Here is a 24,632-nt window from a genome sequence, read left to right on the forward strand (position 1 = left end):
GTCAGTAATAGAGTCGGGGTACCGATACGGTAACTAAATCTAGTAAGGGTTACCTTAACTAGTCATTCTTTCGGAGGGGCTAAAAGAATTATAGCAAGGGTTACGGTACCGACCTTATTACCTTTTCTTCTTATTATTTCAGGATAGTTTTTATAACTACGTAGGAACTAATATCCAGACGGATATAATGTTTATATATTCCATAGGTACCTACCTACCTACCTACCTACCTAGATCACCTACCTACCTAGACCACCTACCTACCTAGACTACCTACCTACCTAGACCTATTATCTTTATCTTTTTTCTATAAATACCATGATCTACTACCTATCTACGAACCTATCTTCGAACCTATCTGCGAACCTATCTGCGAACCTATCTGCGAACCTATGGGAGCCAGTTCGCGCGTAGAATCTATCTATCTTCGAACCTATAGGAGCCAGTTCGCGCGTAGAATCTATCTATCTTCGAACCTATCTACGAACCTATCTACGAACCTATCTGCGAACCTATCTTTAAACCTATGAAAGCTAGTTTAGGTACGTGGAATCTATTTATCTTCGAACCTATCTTCGAGCCTATCTACGAACCTATGGGAGCTAGTTCGCGTACGTGGAATCTATCTATCTTCGAACCTATCTGCGAACCTATGGGAGCTAGTTCGCGCGTGGAATCTATCTATCTTCGAACCTATGGGAGCTTATTTAAGCGTATGGAATCTATCTATCTTTAAACCTATGGGAGGTTATTTAGGCGTATGAAATCTATCTATCTTCGAACCTATAGGGGCTAGTTCGCGCGTAGAATCTATCTACCTATCTTTAAACCTATCTTTAAACCTATGGAAGCCAGTTCGCGCGCGTAGAATCTATCTACCTATCTACGAACCTATAGGAGCTAGTTCGCGCGCGCGTACGTAGAATCTATTTATCTATCTTCGAACCTATGGAAGAGGTAGGTAGGTAGGTAGGTAGGAGGTTAGGAGATACCTAAGGTAACAGACGTAAAAGATATAAAGGTACAAAGGTACGTACTTAGTAATATAGAGGTAACCGGGTAATCCTATGGAATGTACCTTTTTTAAAAATAAAGACATTATGTCCGGATGGTAACTATATCGAGAAATGGTAATAATATTAGCCTAGAGTTTAACTCCTTTTTATTACGAGGCAGATACTATGTCTAGTTATAGAAAGGGTTGCTGACATAGTGTTAATAGACCCCCCCCTCCCTGTATGGTAGTAATTAGCGAATGTGAAGCTCTTGCTTACATCCAATCTTGGGTATTATATCATATAATAACTCTATTTACCACAACTCCAGCGCGAATCGGATACGGCATCGGCCCGTGGCAAATCTTGCTTTTGCCTTGTTACGCACAATGCTCATTGGTTGGTCGTAAGCTATAGGTTTGACACGTCGTCGTTGTCGTGTTGTCGACCACCCGTTGAATTCTAGGCGCATCTCCTAAATCCGATACGCATTAGAATGCTTGCACATTGGGTGATGGCTGAGTCCTCACTCGCCGTTCACGTCGTCTATCCATATCGCAGGTCGATATTCGACGCGAGGCTGTGCGGATTTGTGAAATGCCATGTCAGGGCTCCAGTTGTCAATATAATACCCCCATGTCGGCTTGAGCGTGTGCTATCACTCCTTCCTTTCCTAGGCCACATCACGGATTCTCTAGCGCTCTCCTATCGATCGCCTACGCCTTCGTCGTATAGCGAGAGACCACGGGAGTGCAGACGGTAGTGGATACCCCGGAGGAAAGACGACGGCCTACACATTCAGTGAGTGGGAATACGTGTAGGCTCCAGCCGAAGCCCTACTGCTCCCAGCTACATTATATATGTACCGTGACACGAAGAAATCTTCATGTACCTCTCTATTTCGCCAGCCGAAGCCCTACTTTCCGTTCGATGGGCGAAGTTGCGGTTATACCTACGTTTAGTCAAACTCGGGGTGGGGCCTGCTACCCTGAGCGAACGGTTTCGTTCAGAGCCGAGACGAGAACGCGATTTGCGTTCCGACAGGCTACGAGGCTTCTCTCTACCATCTTGTTGTAGATCATGGCATCCGCACCGGGTAACTGGCCTTTGAACCAGATGTTGGTGACCTCGTCCCTCGTCGGTAGGTAGGCCGCACAGCACGCGGCGAATATCTTGTGATAACCAGCAACGTCGGGGTCGAGGACGACGAATGGCGGGCTCTTGTCGTCTTTAGCCACTAAGGCTGCGACGCCGCCAGCAACTGTGTCGACGCAGTCGATACCCGCGTCGGCAATCGCAGCAGAGGCGACGGTGATGCAGCCACTCAGAACGTTCATCACGTCCCAACCTTCGTCGCCGTCATAGTCCGGGGAATCTCGATTCTGATCTCCTTCGATTATTGTGACGATTATGTCAACACCGCTCTTGGGCCAGCGATCCGCGATGATGGCTCCGCGCAAGGCCGTTTCCAAATGTACGCCTAGATCTCGCTCGCTAGCGTCGCGTAGGTAGCCTCGTCTCTGCCTCGTCGCAAAGGGCGCGTATTTCACATGGGTCGAGAGGATGATATGGGGCGAGAAGGGTGCGGATCGTGGAAGGGCTCGGGGGCCGTGGACGGTACAGGTGAGTTTTAAGCTGGTGCTCGAAGGCCCCGTCGCATTTGGGTCTTCGATCTCAAGATATGCAGACCCGGAAGCCGAAGGAGTAACTCCAGTTTTCAGGACTAGTCCCAGCCCAAGTCAGCATATATATAAATGTACAGGAGTTGGCATGGAAGCAACCCACAGATTTTCCGTATAGCATTGTCGCCAAGTTGCTTCGCTTCTCTTCGCGATCGAGGGCTATCGTAGACGGGCGGAGCAGTTTGGCCCACCGGACCATTTACTCTTCTACGGTCAGCCATCGCTGTCGGGCTATGAGGAATTTAGTAGGCCAACCCAGGGTATTCTGTTAATGGCTGCGAACTCCTCCAAACTGTCGATGCTTGGTCAAGCAGGGTAAGCTTCTAGAGATTGAAAATCCAACCTCAAAAAGACTGCCCCACCTTGGTGGAATTGTGCCTCCTAATGTACTTTACGTAGGTACATCTCCAGGTACCTACACGACATGTTAATGCCTGAGGTATCCCGTCTTACTGAGCACAGCAAGAGGCTATGCACAGACCACCGTATCGGTCGAAAACTTGCCGGCCTCCGAACATTTTCTTGAAAGGACCCTGACCTCAAATGGATTGAAGCCCCAAAACTTTTTCCTTTCTGCATTGTACACGGTCTTGAAATCAACGAGGCATTCGTCCGTCCAGTCACCACTTCAGATCGCAGCTGGCAAAATAAAATCAATATCAGGTTTATATCAGATCTGTCGTTCTAAGGCTGCCATGGGATGAATCCGATACCATAACCACCAGATATGCGCTTTCATCCAGCATGCCCCCAAAGGGTCGATCGCCCAGTGCTTGAAATAACCCAACCTGGGCTTCCATGGTCATAATAAGGTAGGAACATCTACCCTCTCCTCCTTACCGGCACGGACTCTCCAGGCTATGCCGCTACCATCGCTCGCTACTGATGATTTTTATTCCACTGTTCCTGCGATCTCCTGAGCATCTGAACAAACATGCACTACCATCTGAAGCATGAACCTGCTATGGGACCATTAATTACCCTCCCCAGCTTTTCCGCTGACATCTTGCAGGGAAGCGCCGCATCATCATACATTGCCTACGACCAGCCATAGTTGCTCCCGGGGCATCTGGAATCGGTAAGTAGTACTTGCATTCTATGTACCACCTCTCGCTTGCTCTCTGTCTGTGATGAGTCTTATATTTTCAGTTCTGCTTCTGAAGTGTTGTGAAGATAACTACATACCAAAATACCAAACTCTGACCCTATACTCCGTGTCCCACTTCGTTACTATAGCATATTGTGATTCCCTACCTTTGATAGCTAACCTGTGGTTAGTAATAGCTTTGCCCCCGATGTCGGACGAAAGAAGTTACGTCTTTCTATGTAAGCAGAAGCCATATTCTCACAGCGCTACCCTATTCCTATGATGAGAATAGTTTATCCATTCAACTATCTCACAGCGGGTCAAGCCACCCTCCCGCACCGTAGTTACTCTTTTGGGTGCGCGATGATCGGTTGTGGAGTTGTCTCTTAACGGCATCAGCTTTCGGTTGAGGCTAGTTGGGCGGTGTTATGCTGGCTTCAGCGTCCTCAACCTCCGTGTCTCGTCTTGAGATGTGGAGTTAGAAGACCGACTTGCGTGAATGAGTAAACTGGTTTATCTGAGTTTTTTGTCCCCCTTCTAAGTTTCAAGTATCCCCGTCTATGAATTCTACTGACCGGGAGTAGCAACCCGATTCAGATGACAAGACGATCGCCAGCCGCCAGGTAAGTGCATTGATTAGCCCCTATTCCACAGGCTGTATTTTTTCCATTTTTTTCTACACGAAAAGGCGAGAAGAGCCTGTAACATTCCGGTTTTCACAATAGAACCGCATCTACCTAGTCATGACTGGCCGGGGCAAGGTTTCAGGTCTTGCGGAAAAGTCTTACGGGGAAATACAGGAGATCTCTTTTTGCAACGGGTCTCCTCACGTTTTCTTGTGTAGAATTCCGGCGCCAGCTTGGTGGTTGGGGAAGACGAGCGTATCAGCAACCACGACGTTTTCTCTCCGACCAGCAACGAACACCACGATTTCAGCAATGTCTTCAGGTGTCAGAGGCTCGCAGCCGCTTAAGTGAGCATTAGCATTGTAACAATTCGAGCCGGGTGGAAGACACTCACGCATAGACTGCATCTGCCTTCGCCTTGTCGCCGTAGAACCGAACAATAGAAAATTCCTTGCGAAAACATTGTCAGTATTTTCTCTTCAAGTGACGAAGGCACACCATGCAAGCAAGGACATCATCGGCTGGGTGGCCTTCGGCTTACCGTCTCGACTTGACCGGGATCAATCTCGGCGATACGGACGCGGGTGGCAATAAGCTCCTTGCGAAGAGAGTCGGTGAAGCTGCGCACGGCAGCCTTGGTGGCGCAGTATATGCCACCGCCGGGGTACGGCTCACGACCGGCAATGCTACCGATGTTGATGATATCGCCGCGGCCGCCGTCGCGCGCGAGGAATATGGGCAGCACAGCCTGCGTCATGTTGATAAGGCCGGTGACGTTGGTCGCAAACATGATGTTTATATCAACCTCCGCAATTTCGGGCGCACGGGCGACACCCTTGACTAGGCCGCTGTTCCATGACGTGCACGTCCGTCAGCATAGATGAATGAAAAGGTAGACGAGAGACCACGCGGTTAGGGAAGGTCCGAGGAGACTTCGTTATATGGTAGTGTACATGGCCGACTGTAACACAGACCTGGCGGCCGAAAAGGAGACGGTGGGGGGGTAAAAGAGAAGCTACGTACGCATTATTGACGAGGATATCGATGTCGCGGAACTCCTCGGGTAGGGCGGCAACGAAGCCGCGGACCTCGTCGGGGTTGCTGACATCGAGGCGGAAGGGCAGGACGCGGACGTTATTGCCGGGCCCAGCCTCGCTGGCGATGTCTTCAGCGAGCTGGCGCAGAGCGTCGATGCGGCGCGCTGTGAGGACGAGCTTGAGCCCGTTGCGCGGCGCCGTGCGCGCGAACTCAAGCGCAGTGCTGCGCCCAATGCCCGACGACGCGCCCGTGATCACGATAGTCTTACCCTCGAGGCGCTTCGCGACCGCAGACGACATGGCTCTGGATCCCGAAGGGGCGGCAAGGGAGCGGAAGACGAGGGGAGTGGCGGCGGCGGCGGCGAGTGAGACTATGCGCCTGCGGAGCGGTTGCGCACAATAACTGCTGGCGATAAAGGCTCTAGGAAGCGCGGAGAGTGCAGAGTGCCGGGATAGGGAGAGGGATACGGGTCGTAGGATGGGCATATGTGACCTTTGAAACCTACAGGCGCGGTAGACGGGGACGAATTAAGTCGACGACTGCCTCTGAGGCAGATGTGGAAAAACCGGTGCTTATAATGTAGCAATACACATCAATACCTGATAATGTATGTGGCCGTAAACGCATCGAACTGCTGAAGACTCTAGTGCCGAGTCCCCGCGCTATTGATGGTGTGCTCAACCCCGCCGTCCACTATCATTAGCTACCCCCACCTCCCACTCCGTATCGCGGCGCTTCGGTTCGGGCCAGTTTCTGCGAGATGGGCATTTGTCATATTGCAACGGGACCCGGAATTTCCAAAGCGGCATATAGGAATACATGTCCACGTATCTATAAACTTGTACGTATATATGTAACTCTGTCTGCATTTGTTTATTCGGTTGTGCGTTCATTACCTGCCTGTTACGTGCATAGCGTTTGTATTATCCATCTCTAGGTACGACCTAATGTGGCGTACTGAATCGGGACCGAGTCCTATATGCAGGTAATCGCATCTCTGCCGCATCCCAGCCGCATCCCAGCCGCATCCCAGACAAACCAAACTCGTCGAGGACAAGAGCGCGCAGAATCCAGAGAAGGCAAAAATAAACACAGCGATAAAAAGTGAATATCCCAACGGTCCTGCACTCCAGGACAAAATGTTGACAGTTAATAGACTAGGCCCCGCCGAGGATTGAACTCAGGTCTCAGGAATTTTGTCGTCAAAATCCTGCGTGCTAACCACTACACTACGCGGCCGATAGCTGCTCCCGCGCTAAGAACATTTATACAGGTTGCCCCCCGTTATGACGTAATGAGCCCGTTGCCACCGACCATCTTTTCGTCCCCAACTCTTAATTTTCGTCTTGCATCGGTGCAAAGCAATGCGTAAGTGTTTTTTAAAGCGATTCCACGATTGTGCTACCCGGTCTCTGCCATGGTGAACTAACTAGGTGCAGGTGTTGACTAGACACATGTGCAGATCGGAGAGGCTCGCCGTAAGATTTCAGGGGAATGCCCTTCCGTTCTTTTCGTGTTATGTAGGCACTTCGTACGAGTGACAGAGAAAAAGGGGGGAAAGGAAGGATGGAGGAGGGGTGGGGGTTTCGATGGTTACATCTTCATGGCCTATCTATCTTCACGCACTCTTTGTAGCGCTTATAAAATTGGGCTTTTGCAACTGTTCAGCGACATGGCCCTTGGCAACGTAGCAGAGCAACTTAATCGAAGAACACGGCAGGCGTAATATCCGAGCTGGCGGGATAGCAGCACACGATGATGGCATCCGTCAGGAGGAAAGATATAATATTTATCGTGGCTCCTCTTACAGCCTCTAGTAAAGATGGACGCTATAGGTACGTAGCCATGGGGTGTATTGTAAGTACCTAAGGTAGACGTTTGTTATCAGACGTTCTTGACGCCAACCTTGCGATATTCCGTGTTGTGACCTTCCACCCTTTCCAGCCGTATGTACCTATCTGTTCTTAAAAGTCATCTGCGCCTCGGCATGTCTGCCGCCTACCGAGATGTCTTGTCGAACCACTCCTTGATCGCGTTTAGTGCCTCGCCGTACTCGACTGCAACACTCTTCTTCGCTGTCATCCGCGGAGGCTTATCCCATGCGTGCCTCTCCCCTTCCACGACGCGGACGCTGACGGTCTTCCCTCGTGCTTGCGCTCTCTTCGCGAACGCGAGACCTTCCGAGAGGAGCATGTCGTATTCGCAGAGACACATGTGGACGGGAGGCAGCCTGTCGAGCATATCGTCGGGGATGAGACCCGGCGACAGCCGCAGGTCGTCCCGCTGCGCCCGCGGGAGCGCCGGGTATAGGTACGACGCGTCTATGAGGTCTGTCAAGTTTCTGGGGAGGGTCAAGTCGGGCCGCGCGCAGGTAAGGCGCTTCTTGGGGCGGTCGATGGTCCAGTCCAGCACGGGATAATAGAGGACCAGGCCGGCGATCCGCGGGAGGTGTTTCGGCAGCTGGTATCCCCACCTGCCCGGGTCCTGGAGCACGACCCAGGTGCTGAAGGCCAGCGTGCCTCCGGCCGAGAAGCCGGAAATGACGATCCGGTCCGGGTCGATGTCGTACTTATCGGCGAGGCCGATGATTTGCACGGTCGCATCGACGCAGTCCTCGACCGGCGTAGGAAATGGGTAGCTGGGCGCGAGCCGGTAGTTGACGGAAAATACCACGGCGTTCACGTCGCGGTTGAGCACCCCCGCCCACCGAGCGTCTTCGGTTGCCTGGCCCATGATGAAGCCGCCGCCGTGGAAATCTACGACTGCGGGTCGCTTCCCTGCAGGCTCGGGGCTGCCCGGCGCCCGGGGCGGTATCCAGACATCGACGCTGATCTTCTGTTTTCCTGGCCACTGCCCCAGGGTTGAGTCGACCCAGATGGTCTCGGTCATAGCCGGGATCGTCGAGTCCAAGCTGTTCATAGCCCTAAATGCGAAGCCGACCACTGCGCGGATAGCGAGGGCATGCGTGGAGAGCAGCCATCGCGGACTCTTTTCCGCTGCGTTGACGTAGTCCTCTTCCTCCACTCCTAGAGGTTGCCCTGCGGGAGAAATTGACGAGTCAGTAGCGTTGCTAGCCATTTTGCGAGTGAACTGATGGTTTCCTGCCCGCCAACGGCGCCCATGGAGTAACCTAATCTTAATCTATGTAGGTGGGATCGGAGGTGTGACCAGTGGACGAATAAGCTGCACCTGGAGATTCGGGGGCGAATAGGTGTAATGGCGGGGATGGTATGGACAAGTCAGGGGGGGGGGGACGGAATACAAGGGGGGGGGATCTTGTGACCTGGAGTAAACTTTGGGCTTAGCCGTAGGAATCCTCGTTATCACCGAGTGAGCTTGAGCCTGGAGCCGATAAACTCAGATGTGACAATCTGCTGTTGCGAAAGGGTCTTATCCCATCTAGTACTTACAACCTTGGTGAATCCTGTATTGCTCACGAAGCAAAAACTTCTTGAGGTCTTATATAGGGGTTGATTCACTTGCTGGCTCGCCTGTCCTTGTATCAAACAGTGGATTGTGGTGTAACTATACCCCAAATCACCCCATTAGGACATGAGGAGAAGAGGCGAGAGATCGTGAGGGCTCTAACGATAGAAACAGGGTATCCCCAGGTCGTCTATCAAGAGGGTTAAATGGAAAGGGCCTCTAGAGAAGCGCCACCTGCACGATCAATTTTCGACCTCGGTCGTGTCCCTTACCTCCTTTCCCTATATTACTCCGCCCTGACAAAGGCATCTATTTTCGATATAATCCCCATATAACGGCGAGACAAACCCCTCCGGATCTATCGGCACCGGGACAGACGTTTACCTCGCAAGATACTCGCCTCGCGACCACTACTTTGCAGCTTCCGTTGCTCGGAAGTGGAATCTAAGACAACTCGCATGCGTGTTCGGTCTGACCTACATGGTCATGCAAGGGATTTCCATAGCTCCGTCGTTCTTATCGGGTTCTCGAGTAATTCAAGGTCTCTCATACGTGCCCTCCTGCTGAGCGGCATCCCGCTAGCTGGTTCGCCGGTGGACGTGATTGGGCGCCCTGGCGTTGCTGACCAGGCCGAGCTAGATAGATGCGGGCGTTCGGCAACAAGTAAGCTGACCTGCTGTCAATCGCGGACACGGCATCGATAACAGAGATTCCGAGCCGAATTGACGAGAGCTGGCGACGTTCACGATGGAGCAGGGCCTGCAGGAAGTGTAGCTCCGTGATTTTATGTGCGTGCCAGCAAGATCGGGACGTGACACTATTTCCTTCTGACCTCTAAAGTTATTCCCATGATATATCCATCATCATAGGTGGTCATGTCCGTCAGGAAGCGGAAGCTATAGTCCATCGTCACTTCGGCCTCGTTCGGGATTGCTAATGTCAGCATACTAGGTAGATTGGCACACGTTCTACGAATCCTACGACGGGATAGGTTCGGCATCTTCACTGTAGCGCCTACATTCCGGATTAGTAACGCTTCTGCATGTGAGGCTGAGCTGCTCGGTGTGCTATACACCTCAGGGACCAACTCTGTTAGGACGGTCCTGCCGTAGAATAACATCAATGGGGTTTGTACTGAGTCAGGCTCCGGAAGGGAGATTCCGCATACGAGCATCCGAGCAGGAATACAGGGTTCAGAGGGCACGATGTCACAACCGCCAGCATATTGGGCGCCACCAACGATGACGGCCATATCCATCGAGTCGTTGTAACACACACCGGGTTCGTCGCCTGGCCCATGTGTCTTTGTTCTCCAAGTCAATACAGTGACCCTAGTAGCCACTTACAAAGTACCCCTACGGGGTTATCCAAATGGCGGCAGTAGGGGTGATGAGAACTGACCGCCAGTATGTATTACCTATGATGACGGCAATAGCGACGGCAAACGTGCCGACGCGAGAGAGGGCGGGGATGAGGTTGAAAGCGTCGGATATAAATGTGGTCTACTTCCCACGCTCAAACGCTCCTAGAGTCATCTCTGGTATCCCAAGGAATCGAGTCAAGTCAAGCTTCAACATCTCCGGTATACCTGACACATCCGCCCCGACATTCCTGACAGAGAACGTGGTTCATACACTGGAATGAAGTATTCGGGGTGTCTCGTTGGCTACGGCCTAGTCAATCTAGCAGTTGCTCTCCCTGCACCACAGTAAGTAGAATAGGGGCAAGCATCGCTTGTTCTCAATACAGACACAACCTTCTGTCAAAACTAAGCTGGCTAACACTTTTCTCGTAGGATGAACTATGAGGACAATAAAGGAGATGTCGGTGGTATCAGCCCGCCGATTCCAACTTTTACCGGCGCTCCCGTGGGTGACCTGCGCGGGTCGACCAACCTGCAAGGCGGCATCGCTTCGCGGCCGCCCGTGTCTGGGGGGGACTCGGCGGTAGTTCCGGATCCAGAGCTCGTAGGCGGGCAGGAGGCCGACGGCAAGCTCGGGCTGTACCTGGACTTCAACGGGGCCGAGTACCCCAACGGACCGCAGCCAATCCGCGGCTCCGGCGGCGCCACCGACCCCGGGCCGCGCACCTACGAGTACGAGAAGCTCAACCCAGACGTCTACGCGCCGCCCGAGACCGACCAGGGCACCGTTCCCAATGCGATGTGGCCTCTGGGCCTCAGCCACAACCACTTCGGCTCCGGCGAGCACTCCGGTTGGGCCCGGCAGCAGAATCAGGACGTGCTTCCCGTGGCAACGGCCATGGCCGGCGTCGACATGCGCCTTTCCCCGAACGCGTACCGGGAGCTGCACTGGCATACCTCGGCTGAATGGTATGGCACCGGCCCCCTAGATTTCCGAGGTGAGGGCTAATTTTGTCTCCTACTAGGGCTCTGGTGTTGAAGGGTTCGGTTCGCGTCGCGGCGATCGACCAGGACGGCGCCTCCTTCGTCGACGACGTCACGGCGGGAGACGTGTGGTTCTTCCCCCAGGGCGTCCCCCACAGCCTGCAGGCCCTCGACGAGGGTGCCGAGTTCCTGCTAGTCTTCGATAGCGGCGACTTTTCCGAAGAAACTACTTTCCTCGCCACAGAGATGCTCTTGCGCACGCCCGTCTCCGTCTGGGCCAAGGATTTCCAGACAGATGTTAGCTCCTTCGACGACATCCCCGATGACCAGAAATATGTACGTTGGTAGTGCCTTGAGCGGAATCGTGCCTCTGGGCGATGCTGTACCCGCGTAGATCGACTAACAAGGGGATTGTAGATCTTCAATGGCACGCCGGCACCGGCCAACATCTCGGAGCAGAACATCACGTCCTCGGCCGGCGCACTCTGGGGAGCTTCGGCGTATACGTATCACTGGTCGCAGCAGGAGTTCCACAACACGACGGGCGGCTCGGTCAAGATTCTCGACCCGCTCACCTTCCCGGTGGCGGCGCAGTTCTCGGCGGCTCTCGTGGTGCTGGAGCCGGGGGCGATGAGGGAGGTGCACTGGCACACGGAGAGCGACGAGTGGTCGTACTTCCTGGAGGGCTCGGCGCGCATCACGGTGTACGAGGCGCCGTCGGCGTCGCAGACGTTCGACTTCACCGCCGGCGACGTTGGGTACATCAAGAAGTCGGCGGGCCACTACGTCGAGAACACGGGCACGGAGGACGTCATCTTCCTCGAGGTCCTCCAGGCCCCCAAGTTCAGCGACATCAGCGCCAGCCAGTGGCTCGCCCTGACCCCGCGCCAGGTCGTCAAGGACACCCTCAACCTCTCCGATGCCGTCCTCGACGCCCTCCCCAAGGAGAAGACCCTCATCAAGCCCGGCAACCCCAACATGACCGCCATCGCGGGCGGCGGCCAAAACTTCTGACCAGCACAGGGCGTGAAACACATGGCATCACCTCGAGACAGGTAGATTACCTGTAGGGGTAGCAGGAGGCCGGCCTTGAAGAGACAGTGGGGGACTTGGGGAATATAATAGCTCGGTATTAAAGAAAGCATGCCTCCGTGAATTTCAGGGCTGTCCATACCGGTAGAATAGGGGAATAGCTTGTTAATAAACACCACTAATACCGTCGCGAGGCCTTTCCTCCTCAACCGCTCCATAAACCTACATTCTCCCTACCATATCCATAACCACCTTTTGTCCTAACGTAATCTCATTCGTAGCACCACCATTACACACACCAACCGACACCACTACGCTCGGCAGCAAGTTCACACCGCTGCCCAACCAGCGGGGCTCCCCCCCTCGCCGGCGCCAGGCGAACAGGGCGAGGGCGGAGCCTCAGCCACCGATCTTGCCGAACCAGCCGGCGAGGGTGGCGAACTTGATGGCGAGGGTGTAGACGGGGTAGGTAGCGAGGTTCCAGAGGGCGGGGGACCAGGCGGCAGTGTCGAGGACGGCGGGCCAGCCGCGGGGGTCGGACTGGGCGAGGGTGGCGGCGAGGGCGGCCCAGTGGGCGAGGTCGGCGACGATGAGGATGCCGATGTGCAGGCGCAGCAGGCGCGGGCTCGGCGGCGACGCCAGCAGCACCGCCAGCCCGTACAGCAGCATGACGAGCAGGTAGCCCGACGCCATCGCCGGCGGCGTCAGCGACGGCACCGGGAGCGCGCCCGCCCCCCCGCCGCCCCCGCCGCCTCCCGACGCGGCGGACGAGAGCTCGAAGACGGCGTGCCGCGACGCGTAGCTCTGGATAATGCCGTAGGTTCTGCGCGGGCGGGTTGGTTGGCAGCGTAAAAGGGGGAGGGGGGAAGGGGGGGGGGGGGGGGGGGACCGGGCAAGAGGGAGGGAGGGCGCGCAGGGAATGGCTTACATGGCGACCGGCTCGAGGTAGAGAAAGAAGATCCGCGGGAAGGTCGGCAGAAGGGACGCGGTGGTTGCCATCTTGGTCGGTGGGCCGGCCCGGGTACTGGGACGACGGTAACTGGCGGCAGACAACAACACGCCGTGGACGCAGTGAATACCAGGTTATGACCAGGTTAGGGCAAGTCTGCTGGGACTTGTTTTACGGAGAGGAGTTCAGTTGGAACTCGAAGTGCAGGAGAAGCGACAAGTCGAGGCCTGTTTTACAGACACGCACACAGATATATACACACCTATGTATATAGATATATGCCTAGGTATCAAAGGAGGTATGTAGGACTTTTCCATCGGCGACGCAGTCCTGCATTACCTCCACTACCTCTCCGTACCTAACTTGTCACTTCTGGACCCGGCCCAGGACGGGAGGTAGCGCGTGTGATTTAGGTACTTGTTGTCTCCGTGCGGCTGACAGGCGGGGATATATGTCTTTTTTGTAGCCTGTGTCCTTTGTAGTACTTGGGTTAGAGGAGCTGCCGAGGAAAGGAAGCCGATCGATATTACAGGTACCCAGCAAAGCACTTAATACGGCAAGTAAGGCGCCAGTTCCGCCAGCACACCTGTACATATGCAAGCCTGTGCTAATAGTCCTTCTTCGGTACCTAGGCGAGCATATCGGGGAGTCGGGTTCAGGACGATGCCGGTTGGTGCCTAGCGGGCTAAGGCTTCACGGGTTTCCTATGACTCGATATGACCGTTCGGGTATGCAAATAACGCGCCAAGCGTACCGCCTATGCGTTTAATGGTAGGTATGTCTGAAGATGCGTGTTCATAGTGCCATTCTTACAATATCTGAACCTCCTATAGTAGGTATCTCGTCATAAGTAGGTAGGTAGGTAAGTAACGGTAACTACCCACCTAAACATCATCCTAGACTCGCCCTCTCCACCCTCAAGTTGGAATTCTTCCCTTCTAGTTCCAATTGCACTGCTTGATCTGCACACGGACTAGCGTTTCCTGATACGGCTCGAATCCTGAAGATGCCCTGAGGACAGCCTCGCAGTGCTGGGAAGTGGAATGGCAAAGGACCGGCCTCCTCGAAAAGTCTCCAGAGGCTATCGGAGTGTGTCTGGGAACGGCAGGGCGGCTTGGGCAAAGTACGTATCCTATTATTGACTGAGATGGCTGAGAACATCGTAAGGATTGCTAGGGCAAAGTCCGGGGACCTCTATGCCTGCCGCCTTCTTATCCCCGAAAGACATCGTTCGGGTTTGGCCCCCAGTCGGCTTGGCAGCGACCGCAGAGCCCTCTTTGAGTTCGGCGCTGGAGAGCCCCAGGATGCCAGCGATTGTTGCCAGGCCGTTCGCCTCCTCAAACTGGGATAGTAGCGTCGTCATGCGACCAGCCGTAGGCCACTCTTGGATGAGAGGAAGCGGCGCGAGGTAGTCGCGTAATTGCTTTAGCGGTGCCGGAAGCTCTCGGCCTGGAACGGGTAGCATGTCTAAGAGCTGTTTTCCCATACGGAGAGAAAACAGGCAGGCCTGAACTTGAGCTGTGAAGTGTGTCAGGTCCCACGAGTAGTTCTCGGCGTCTTCGGATGCCTCTGCGGGTCGGTTAATTATTTCGTTGGTGAGCACGGCAGATGGGGAGCCCCGTTCTTCCGACACCGACCATTGTATGTCCAGATATATGGCAAACGCGAGCCATCGTATCTCTAGAGAGCCAAATGCCCCGGTTAGCTTCTTTAGAACGTCTGAGAGGCTAGCGCATAGCTCTGCCATCTCTTCCAGGTCGGGAACGTTTATGTGTCGCCCCATCTTCGATGTGCTCGACTTTTTTGTGTTTGTCTTCGGTATGCTTGGCTTTGCGCGATATTCGATAATGGCATCTGACTTTTCGTATAGAAAATTTCGAAGAACGCCGTATGCGATCCGGCGAACCTCCGTACTCGTTTCCCATGCACTGCTCTTCTGGTGATTCTCGACCAAGACGGGCAGAAAAATAGAAAGCATATCGAGCTCTCGTAATGCTTCCGTGGTTTCCGTGGTCAGGACCCCGGAGAGGGCCCCTCGAGCCTTCGATAACAAAGTCTGGATGACAATCTCCGAGGTTCTGGGGTCGAGGCTAGAGATCATTCCAAGCACTAGCGGATTGTCTCCCAAGTCCTCCTTCGGCTGGAATCCCATTACGAAGCTTTCGTACTTGCTAGAATGTCGTGCGCGTTTAACGTCGCTGCGAATACTCCGGAGAGCTGACTCAAAAGTTGTATTAAGCCTTTTCATCTCAAAGGCAACGCGAAGGAGACCACCGACGCGTTTCAAGTTTAATCTTTTATTAATTTCGCCAAGGGTGAATTGGGGTGCCATAACACGGGGGCTCTCGGAGTCGTCGTCGGAGAGTACGACGTCATGGAGGAGTGATACTTTCCCCTCGAGCCCAAGATCTTGGAGGAGCAGATCGGAGTCGGTTGTCAGTAGGGTGCCCCCGCTCTCCCGAATATCTTGCGCACAGTACGTATCGGCTTCCCCAGGGACGACTTGGACCAGTCGTCCCCAGGTTTGGCTATTTCTCAGAGCGTCGAGGACGGAAGGAATCAGGAAGGGGGGCTTGGGGTGCTTGTCAGTGGTCGATGACATCGTCAAGCTGGTCATGCCTATGCCGGTCTTGATATCCCGAAACGCGTGTTCCGGTACCCTCAGCAGTCCCTCAAAGTGGGAATTCCTTAGCCCCTTCATAACCTGGTATTGTTGGGTAAGTCGCTCTAGCCTAACGCCCCATTTGGCCGGAGGCAAATATCCATCGAAATAGATCTTCCTCCTATCGTATCTGATATCAACCACGGTTCGCATACCCATTTGCCTCGAAGATGACTTACACTTTCACATCATATTTCTCCAGATCGTCCAGCCACCCTATGACCAGGCGGCTAAGGAGGCAATATGGAGGTGGATAACTATCACGGGGCGACGAGAACTCCTGTGTCATGCAGGACTCGAAGATGCGGTGGACGAGAGCTGGCCCGTCCACGACTACACTTTCGCCGCTCAGAGGTCCGACTACTCCATGCTTCCGAATAGGACCGAGGAGTCCCCGGATCCCCATGGCAGCCCCTTGGTTGTTATATCCTAGGCTGTTGTTATATCCTAGGCCGTTCGTGCTTGTTCTGTGTGGACGTCGGGGTTTGTACTCTTTAGTAAAGTCTTTCAGTATTACGTGTGCCCGGCTGGGAGCATCTTAATCGACAACCTATCGACAAGTCAAGTACTTGCATAGGTGGGTGCGCGGCATCGTCAGAATTCAAGATATGTGCCTCCAGTATGGAAGGGGGCTACTTTTTATTTTTTTATTATTTTAGTGTCGGAAGCCGGGGTAGATGGTGGTTCGCGATTTGCATTTCCCGGTATCGAAATCTACGAAAAAAATGAGTTTGGCCGCCGAAAATACCCGCCGAGGCCTGGTCACATGTCCCGCTATCGATTTTGATAGGGGGGACCTAACGCGGAGGTGCGCCTACCTAAGAGGTACCTACCTGTAGATATATGTAGGTGTTGTGACGCCAAATGTAGGAGGGGAGGTACTGAAACGGGATGCGGTCACTTGTACCCTTGATGTACCTACCTGGGAGGTCGGTAGATGGGCGCGTAACAGGTACCTACAATCACCCAAGGTTCTAAGCTCGGGGCCTACCATGGGCCTTATCTCTCTGCCTCTGTTCGGTTATCTAAAGCTGCATAGGAGGTACGTGTAGATACCTACCTAGGTAGGCAGGTACCTACCCAGGTAATTACCTGATATGAGTAGCTTCTCATAGAATTGATGTGTACGTATACATATACATACCCGATAACAGCCTGCTGAGGCGGATCACTTATCACAGGTAGGTACCTACCTACCTCTTACCAGTATGTGGTATGGGCATGCGCTCCTTGCCGGTCGGATCCCTCCATATGACCCACATAAAGTCAAGATCGCCTCGCCCACCGCCAAAACTTTTCCTCACTTTTCATCATCCAACAGCATGCGAGGAACATTGGTATTCTCGGGCACGTCCTGCCCTGCCCTCACTGGCAAGATATGTCAGAACTTGGGCATGGCCCCGGCGGAGGCTGACCTGTCTCAGTTTTCCAATGTCCGTTTTCCCTTTTCAGTTCTCGCTTTCCTCTCCACGCAAGCTCTCGGACGTGGATTTGGGCGACACCCTCGTAGCAAAGCCGACCTCTAACCTCCCTCGCTAACGTCTTGTCATCACAACTCCAGGGCGAAACGAGTGTCCGTATACTGACTAGTGTCCGTGATAAAGATGTCTTCGTTGTGCAGTCGGGCAGCCCCACCATCAATGACACCATCATGGAGCTGCTCATTATGATATCTGCCTGCAAAGGCGGTTCCGCGAGTAAAATCACCGGTGAGTTGCTGAAAGCGATTTGCTGCCCGAGAAGTGGTGGGCCGGAAGCGTTTAGCCTCTCTATATGGTTGATGGATTTGGTTAATCGGCATCTATTTGCTAACCGTCGCGCGTCCCCTGCCTCATAGCTGTCCTTCCGTACTTCCCATACAGTCGACAATCCAAGAAAAAGTCGCACCGAGGGGCTATCACCGCCCGCATGCTAGCAAATCTGCTTCACGTAGCTGGCGTGAAGCACGTTATCACTGTCGATCTCCATGCTTCGCAGATGCAGGGCTTCTTCAAATGCCCTGTCGACAACCTACACGCCGAGCCCCTCATTGCACGTTGGATTCGCTTAAGCATCCCTAACTGGAGAGAGGCCGTCGTCGTGTCCAAAAATGCGGGCGGAACCAAGAGGGTCACTTCGTTGGCCGACGCATTGAAGCTCAACTTTGGTCTGGTTACCACAGACCGTAAGCGCGCTCCTAACATGTCCGCGAGCATGATCATGAACCACCTCGACGGATGGGACAATCCACCAGGGTTCGTGAATGGTATTCGACATTCGAGAACCATATCAGAGGACAGGGAATCCGAGGGTATCGGTCTGACCTGGTCGAGAGCCACGGCCGATCCTCAAGGCTCTCCCAGGCGTGCTAATGCACCGCCCCTGCGGACTACTAATCCCATGCGGTCACCGTTTGCACGACCATATCACACGCCATCTCAGAAGTCTCCCATCGAGGAATTGAAGGATGAGGAGGAGAACGGCGACGAGGGGCAGGCGTATACCGATGAACGCGCGCAGGAAGTTACACACGGGAGATTGGTTCAAGGCCACGTTGTACCGGATGATTTCCCGTCTCCGGCGCAATCGGATGGGGCAGATGGGAGCCAGTCATACCAAGGCGGCGACGAGGATCCCATGACCATGTCGCACGCGTCTTCTTTTTTCGCACCCGAACCCCATGCTCTCGGCGGCTCGGGGGATGCTGCGGAGTCGTCTGACGAGGAGGAAGAGAAACTCCAAGATCCTAAGATCGAGCACATGATCACTCTGGTTGGCAACGTCAAGGACCGCCCAGTTTTGATAATTGATGATATGATTGACAAAGCTGGCTCGTGGATTGCGGCGGCCGAGACGGTCGTTAAGAGAGGCAAGGCCAAGAAGGTGTACTGCATGGCCACCCATGGAGTGTTTGGAGCCGACTGCCTCGAACAGCTACAAGCGTGCGAGTGTATCGACCAAATCATCGTCACGAACAGCTTCCCAATACCTGAGAGGAGAGCCAAAAACGCAAGTAAGTTGGTCATTCTCGACCTTTCCTATCTGTTGGCCGAAGCCATCCGACGGAACCACTACGGCGAGTCTATCTCGCCCCTATTCCAACACATGGCAGACTAAACAACCCCAAATGTCACGATTACTATAAATGAAACTGTCATTGCGTACAGTTATGTACGCTTTATGAAAAACAAAGACATCGATAGGTGAGGTTGTGGGTATTGGTATGGCGTCCAGGAGGAGGCGGGATAGAGATGGGGCATCGAGGTTTTTTTTTCCTTTCCGAAGACAACGGATAGTGCTACGGGGACAAAATCAGATACCTCGTTCAAAGCTGTCATTCCAGGTATGTTAAATCGACTTAACCTTGTGTGCTCTGGTCCTCCCCTCCGGAGTACCTCTCCTTCAAATGTCAATTCCTCCAACGGTGCTATCTTCGGATAGCCAGGGCTTCCAAGTCCCTCTAGGACAAGCCTCTGAACGGAACGTTGGTAGATCAAATCGTCCTCTTGAGGACTCCACGATGCTAGAAGGCCAGTCACTCGGGTTCTTTTTTTTTTTCAATCAATGACCGCATCCTCCTCGGTGGATCATGAGTGTTTGGCAAGAGAAAACTTCGTACAATTCAAATAACACGCTACTTCTCATCATGTGTAATTCCCAACTTCGGTAAAGGCGGGCGGCCCCGTTGTAGATTATGGATAGCCCGCTGGAGTATAAATGGGTGTTAAATTGAGATGATGATAATCGATCGAAACAATACGTTCCCAAACTATGTGCCCCCGTGACTATATGCACACTACTACTACGGCCGGCAGTCGGGCGCTCACACCTCGCTGGGCAGGAGATCTTGGTAGATATATGGCTTTCTACGCGGCAATATCCGAGGTCACAACCTGCGTAACGAGAACAGCTAAATCACGGCGTCCGCTTCCATCTTGGGGGAAGGGGGGGGGGGGGGGGGGGCGGGTTGTCCATGTTGAGGGAACCGTTAAAACTCAAGGGAGATGATGAATTGAGTAGCAAGTATTGCGACGAATTATACGAAATTAACCTATCCCGCCAACATATCCTCCCGGTTTCCAGATCCGTCGCGTCTTTGCCAACTGATTGCTTTACCTGACATTCCTGGTGCCGAAGCATACCCAATCTTTCAAGAAGGGGGGGGGGGGGGAAGAAAAAAAAAGAAAAAAAAAAACCACGTCCCCAAAGCCGACCCGCTAGCTCTCCAGCCGATTCGGGGCCAGGTCCGGGAAGACGTGCGGGCCGTGGATCTCGGCGAGGAGCTCCTCGAAGCGAAGGCGCTCGACCCGGCTGCTCTCCTCCTGGGCGTCCTGAAGCAGGTCCTCGGCGGCGTGCCCGGTCTTGCCGGCGTGCTTGACGATGCGCCAGGCGCGGCGGAACTCGTCCCGGATGGCCACGATGCCGTTGTGGGTGACGGTGCGGGCGACGTTGTGCTCCAGCTCGAACGGGTCCTCGATGGCGAAGAGGAAGCGGTGCCTGACCTCCTTCAGCTCCGCGGGCCGCGGCGGCTGGCCCGTCGGAGTCGCCGGCGCGCCCCCGTCGGCCGGGTGGGGTGGCTGCTGCTGCGCAGAGGCGCCGTCCGCGGGCGCATGACTCGAGGCGCTGGCGAGCTCGGCCTCGGCCGGATTGGGCGGCGCGCCCGTCTGCGGCTGCATGACCGTCTTGGCTCCTATCCACCCCTTCTCCTGCTTCGAGAGCAGGCCCCCGTGCGTTCGCAGGCTCAAGACGTCTCGGCCCCAGTCGAAGCCGCGCCTGGGAGCGGTGCTCATCATGCTGCTTTGCGCGTAGTACTCGAAGAAACCCCGCAGAAGGAACCCGAGGGACTCTCCGTTCTGGTTGAGGCGGCCTTGGATGGCGAGGCGCTGGATCTCTTGCTCGTCTCTCCAGAAGCGCACGTCGCGACCTTGGCAAGTCGTGAGGCCTTCGAGGGCCTCTGCCGGAAGGTCCGGGTCCGGAGGCGCGAGTTGCTGAAGATTCGGGCAGACGAACGGATCTACAACATTGACGAGGTAATGGAGCACCATGAGAACGTAGCCGTAGCTACTGAGGGTACCTCGGTACGGAGTATTGATACCGCGTGCCTTGGCCCAATGCTTGACAAAGAGCACCATGGGCCTGACTCGGGGGTCGGAGTATGAGTAGCAGCGGAGCAGTAAAGTGTTCTGTAGAGCCAGGTGTGCTGAGAAGTTGATATCACACTGGACCCCGATGCCACTCTTGGAGAATTCCAACTTGTCGTGATATCTGTCTCTGGGTTGATTCGGGGTTAGCTGGGATGGGTCGGGAAGCTGCTTGATCTTTTCTAGTATTTCCATGGTATCTCCAGCAACTGGAACATGAAAGGCGGGCTCATCGATGACATATCCATGGACGTTTGGTACTTGCTGCAGCAATTCTCCTCGGAGAATCTGGATATATTGTCTGATGACTGGATGATCCTCCCTGTTGTAAAAGTCTTTCTCAACTGCCCTCTCATATTCAGCAGCAAGATGAACGGCCTTGTGCTTTCTAGCAATTGTCTTCAAGGTTGGCTGTCCAACAGAAGATGTAAAGTCTTGAACCTTTTCCCGAATATTCGGGTCACGGATACCAAGAATGTATTGTCGAGTAATATGGGTAGATAGATCTGTGTTTAAAGAGGGGTTGCTACCAAGGTCAGTCATGATCTTAGCAGCCCTTTGGTGATATTGTGTTGGTGATTCGTATTGGTCTTGCTTAAACTGCACAAGTTGGACTAAGGGGACTTGACGGAGTCTTTGGAGAGCCAAGTGAAGGTCCCGATTGAACCTGACGGGGTCCGTGCCAAATGTCCGCTTGGTTTGGAGATCTTTCCATGCTTGAATGACTGCCGAGTCACGCTGCCTGTCCTCGGCCATTGCCTGTGTTTCCCAAAGGATCACATGTTTCTCGCCTTCAATGATCATGAAAACCCCTTGGAGTGACCGGAGATTAGGCAACGGGCTGTCAACAAACAAGGATGGGATTGATTGCACTCTGCTTTTCAGACTCTTGTCACTGAGCCCATTGATGAAGGCACTGCAAACATCGTTGAGAATCTCATAATCAGCAGGTTTAAAATCTGCTGCATTTGAAATGGTGACATCTCTGCCATTTAATCGGCGCAAAAGCCGTTTGGCGATGTTATAGAATGTGGTGAGAGACTGGTTTTCTGACTGTCTTAATAACGCGAGTTGCTCCTCATATGTTTTAACTACTGTATCATCGGATGGGTGCTGTAAACTATCCTGTTGCTTACTCGGGGATGGGTGCTCGGCTTTAGTAACGACAGCAGCACTGGTACCCGTTGGGGCTTCTTGGTCGTCTAGGGCATCATCGGCCGCCTCATGGGTATCGTCGTCTAGCCCTTTCTCCCATTTCACACGTGCACCTAGGAGCGCCTGACGGAGCGCCTGGGTAGGCTTTTCGCAGAGCTTGATGATTGGCACTCGTGTTCGTGTGAGCAGACGCGCGCCGAAGCCATGGTCCAGCAGCGCTTTCTCGATCAGGCGTGGGATAGGAGAATCAAACGCGTCAGGTGGCGATCTCGACATGGGAGAGAGGAGCCCGAGGTCCATGTCGGCTGCTTTTGTCGCAAACCCAGAGGAAAGGCTTCCGAAACACTTCAACTGAACCGACTGAGGTTGAAATTCCAAATTTCCATTTGCCTCCATTTCGTAGCGACTGATGATCTCGCGACAAATCGCTTCCACATGGGCACGGAAGTCTTCCTTCTCAGCAATCTCGCCAGGCCCGATCTCAGCGTCGGAAAGCACGGTGTGGCATAACCGGTCAAGCAACCCAGACTGATTCGCAAGCTGCTCCTGGCTGAATGTAAGCGGGCGCTGCCCGCCGGGGTTGTATAGAACGGACTGTGAGGGCCGATGGCGGCGGGGCGGAAATGGCTCTGCTGGCGCAGTGCTTACGCCTCTTGCATCGGGGTTTGGCGGCTGCTGGTGTCTCCAGGGAGCATGGTGGCTCGGAATAGAAGACGATGCTTGTCCGGCTTCGCTATTATGACGCCGCGGAAGCGGGAATGGGCGATTATTCGTCGTGGCAGAGCGGCCCTGGGAACCGCCACGGTGTGAGCCTGGATTGGGGCGCAACGCGTTCTGCTCGGGGCTCTGCCATGCTGACCGCTGCCTTCGATGTTGGTAGGTTGCTGAGGACGATCCTGCATCGTTATGCTCCGGTGCTCTTAAGTCGATAGGGATAGATAATTGAGTTTGCATCTGGCGACGCTGGGCTTGGTTTGGGCGTTTCTTGCTAGCCTTGGGGTTAGGTTGTGTAGCAGCGGGCGCTTGATTGGTATTCTGCCATCCTCCCTTGGCTGCGGACTGCCCGCCCACAGGTCTGCCCTCAGTCGGGTTAGAGACGATCGGTGTTGGCAAGGCCCGAGGACTGTTTTCGGCGTTATTGAGAATGAGACTCCGCAAGCGACCCTCAAGTTGATCACCCGGCTGAGGTGCCTGCATGATGCGGGGCTGCGATGGCGAGTAGTGAGATTTGTCGTCGGAATTGTGGTGACCGGAGACGAGATAGTTCTGTGTGATAGCACGGTGGCAGTTAGGGTAGACGGATCCTGCGGATCACTATCTGTACATCAAGGCTTCTCTTCGTTGAATCGACTCGCATATCCCATACTCACAGATTGCCTGCCAATGCCGTTTGGAGTCGACTCGGGTGCAATCTGCCTGAGGGGGATGTTCCGAAGGGAAAGTCGGGACCCTTGAAATGTGATATGTGGGAATGTGAAGAGGAGATCTGAAGCCGAACCCTAAAGGATGGTGGCCGTACGGCCGGCCGGTTTTCTGTCTGTTGAAGCAACTCTGGGTCCGGTCTGAAGGGCCCGCGGCTATACTCCACGCCCAACCTTATCGGAGCTTCTTCCAAGGAAGAAGGTGATGGGTACAGAGAAATGCTGGCCGTGCGGCGAACAAGCTACGGCGTTAGCCAGATATGAACTGGCCGATCATCAACGGCGCAATCTTGAATCTAGGTACAGCAAGATCGTATCAATGGCTCCTGGTTCAGATGGGACTGGAAAGGGGAAGAAGCGGATGAAGAAGAGGCCTCGGAAAGAGAAGGACAAGAAAACAGTCGAGTCGAGGCCTAACGGGGATACAAAGTGAGAGCCTCAAATTCGGATGGCCCAAGACTAGGGCCGATAAGTCGATAGGCGGCGGTTGTTACGCTGATTGGCCGCCGACTCGTCGAGAGAGGTCTACCTAGGGAAGCATTCCTAGAGATATTGGCGGGGCTTTGCTCGAGGCGGCTCAGGTTAGGTGGAGGACGGTGTACATGTGCCTACTAGGAGATCAGGCTGTGATCCGAGCAGGCATATACGCGGTTCAGTTTAGGTCGGTAAGTACAGGTACTACGCAGGTCGTGTGCCGGACCCCCTCCCAGTCCCTGGCACAGCGCATGGCAGCTGGGAATCCAGCCTGAACAGACTCTTGTTGAGAGGTAGCGTTGGAAGAATATGAGGGAGGTAAGGTAAGGTACCTATGTAGGAGGTACCTCGTTGCCCTAACTACAGGTAAGTAGAGGTACCTACCTCTCCAATCTGGCAGCACCCCACGTTTCAATCTTTTCTTGGCAAGCGGCTGTCCGCAGACGGTAACTATGAGGCAGGGTACCTAGGTAGGTAGGTAGGTAGGTACCTCACCCAAGGTCCCTGGTATTACAGACATCCACCTACAGGTACCTAGACTGTGGTTACGGACATGCCCTACATAGGTGCCTACATACCTTTCTGTGGCATGCATTACGGACCTGTATTAGGTACATT

At 54.0% G+C, this 24,632-nt stretch overlaps 8 protein-coding genes and 1 non-coding gene across 9 annotated transcripts; 2 read left to right on the forward strand and 7 right to left on the reverse strand.

The window, feature by feature from the left end:
- Window positions 1-1,724: 1,724 nt before the first annotated feature.
- Window positions 1,725-3,088, reverse strand: GGS23DRAFT_272746 (exoribonuclease). Its single transcript, XM_051512457.1, has 2 exons — window positions 2,781-3,088; window positions 1,725-2,718 (listed from the first exon to the last, which is right to left on the reverse strand). Exons 1-2 carry the CDS (start codon window positions 2,896-2,898, stop codon window positions 1,979-1,981), a joined length of 858 nt encoding a protein of 285 aa, XP_051375174.1. The 5' UTR covers window positions 2,899-3,088; the 3' UTR covers window positions 1,725-1,978.
- A 1,189-nt stretch (window positions 3,089-4,277) lies between these two features.
- Window positions 4,278-5,727, reverse strand: GGS23DRAFT_614931 (uncharacterized protein; the record flags this gene model as incomplete). The annotated part of the gene is made up of 4 exons (XM_051520685.1): window positions 4,278-4,732; window positions 4,785-4,840; window positions 4,932-5,238; window positions 5,414-5,727. The coding sequence occupies 4 exons, from the start codon at window positions 5,725-5,727 to the stop codon at window positions 4,591-4,593; spliced, it is 819 nt and encodes a 272-aa protein (XP_051375175.1). The 3' UTR covers window positions 4,278-4,590.
- An 860-nt stretch (window positions 5,728-6,587) lies between these two features.
- On the reverse strand, window positions 6,588-6,667 carry GGS23DRAFT_t22. Its single transcript has one exon. It is a non-coding gene; the product is annotated as a tRNA-Gln (tRNA).
- Window positions 6,668-7,426: 759 nt separating this feature from the next.
- Window positions 7,427-9,854, reverse strand: GGS23DRAFT_602801 (Alpha/Beta hydrolase protein; the record flags this gene model as incomplete). The annotated part of the gene is made up of 2 exons (XM_051519378.1): window positions 7,427-8,466; window positions 9,836-9,854. 2 exons carry the CDS (start codon window positions 9,852-9,854, stop codon window positions 7,427-7,429), a joined length of 1,059 nt encoding a protein of 352 aa, XP_051375176.1.
- A 640-nt stretch (window positions 9,855-10,494) lies between these two features.
- On the forward strand, window positions 10,495-12,873 carry GGS23DRAFT_614935 (Bicupin, oxalate decarboxylase/oxidase; the record flags this gene model as incomplete). The annotated part of the gene is made up of 4 exons (XM_051520686.1): window positions 10,495-10,562; window positions 10,650-11,186; window positions 11,243-11,537; window positions 11,619-12,873. 4 exons carry the CDS (start codon window positions 10,495-10,497, stop codon window positions 12,213-12,215), a joined length of 1,497 nt encoding a protein of 498 aa, XP_051375177.1. The 3' UTR covers window positions 12,216-12,873.
- On the reverse strand, window positions 12,633-13,435 carry GGS23DRAFT_614941 (uncharacterized protein; the record flags this gene model as incomplete). Its single annotated transcript, XM_051520687.1, has 2 exons — window positions 13,162-13,435; window positions 12,633-13,056 (listed from the first exon to the last, which is right to left on the reverse strand). The coding sequence occupies exons 1-2, from the start codon at window positions 13,230-13,232 to the stop codon at window positions 12,633-12,635; spliced, it is 495 nt and encodes a 164-aa protein (XP_051375178.1). The 5' UTR covers window positions 13,233-13,435.
- Window positions 13,436-13,847: 412 nt separating this feature from the next.
- Window positions 13,848-16,357, reverse strand: GGS23DRAFT_272925 (XPG domain containing-domain-containing protein). The gene is made up of 2 exons (XM_051512458.1): window positions 16,024-16,357; window positions 13,848-15,965 (listed from the first exon to the last, which is right to left on the reverse strand). The coding sequence occupies exons 1-2, from the start codon at window positions 16,248-16,250 to the stop codon at window positions 14,318-14,320; spliced, it is 1,875 nt and encodes a 624-aa protein (XP_051375179.1). The 5' UTR covers window positions 16,251-16,357; the 3' UTR covers window positions 13,848-14,317.
- An 809-nt stretch (window positions 16,358-17,166) lies between these two features.
- On the forward strand, window positions 17,167-18,940 carry GGS23DRAFT_602804 (phosphoribosyl pyrophosphokinase; the record flags this gene model as incomplete). Its single annotated transcript, XM_051519379.1, has 3 exons — window positions 17,167-17,277; window positions 17,406-17,553; window positions 17,682-18,940. 3 exons carry the CDS (start codon window positions 17,167-17,169, stop codon window positions 18,938-18,940), a joined length of 1,518 nt encoding a protein of 505 aa, XP_051375180.1.
- Window positions 18,941-19,991: 1,051 nt separating this feature from the next.
- On the reverse strand, window positions 19,992-23,530 carry GGS23DRAFT_273110 (uncharacterized protein). Its single transcript, XM_051512459.1, has one exon. The coding sequence runs from the start codon at window positions 23,314-23,316 to the stop codon at window positions 20,041-20,043; it is 3,276 nt and encodes a 1,091-aa protein (XP_051375181.1). The 5' UTR covers window positions 23,317-23,530; the 3' UTR covers window positions 19,992-20,040.
- Between the last annotated feature and the right edge of the window lie 1,102 nt (window positions 23,531-24,632).

Source organism: Durotheca rogersii, assembly GCF_024521655.1.
Source record: "Durotheca rogersii strain YMJ 92031201 chromosome Unknown GGS23scaffold_3, whole genome shotgun sequence".
Classification (NCBI taxonomy): Eukaryota; Fungi; Ascomycota; class Sordariomycetes; order Xylariales; family Xylariaceae; genus Durotheca; species Durotheca rogersii.

What these genes read in the sequence shown, in the direction of transcription:
- GGS23DRAFT_272746 (XM_051512457.1), bottom strand. Translation starts at nt 2,898, where the DNA reads ATGGCTGACCGTAGAAGAGTAAATGGTCCGGTGGGCCAAACTGCTCCG. An exon ending in CAATGCTATACGGAAAATCT is followed by an intron (nt 2,719 to 2,780) that starts GTGGGTTGCTTC and finishes GGCTGGGACTAG; the next exon opens with TCCTGAAAACTGGAGTTACT.
- GGS23DRAFT_273110 (XM_051512459.1), bottom strand. Translation starts at nt 23,316, where the DNA reads ATGCAGGCACCTCAGCCGGGTGATCAACTTGAGGGTCGCTTGCGGAGT.
- GGS23DRAFT_272925 (XM_051512458.1), bottom strand. Translation starts at nt 16,250, where the DNA reads ATGGGGATCCGGGGACTCCTCGGTCCTATTCGGAAGCATGGAGTAGTC. An exon ending in GAGAAATATGATGTGAAAGT is followed by an intron (nt 15,966 to 16,023) that starts GTAAGTCATCTT and finishes CAGATACGATAG; the next exon opens with GAGGAAGATCTATTTCGATG.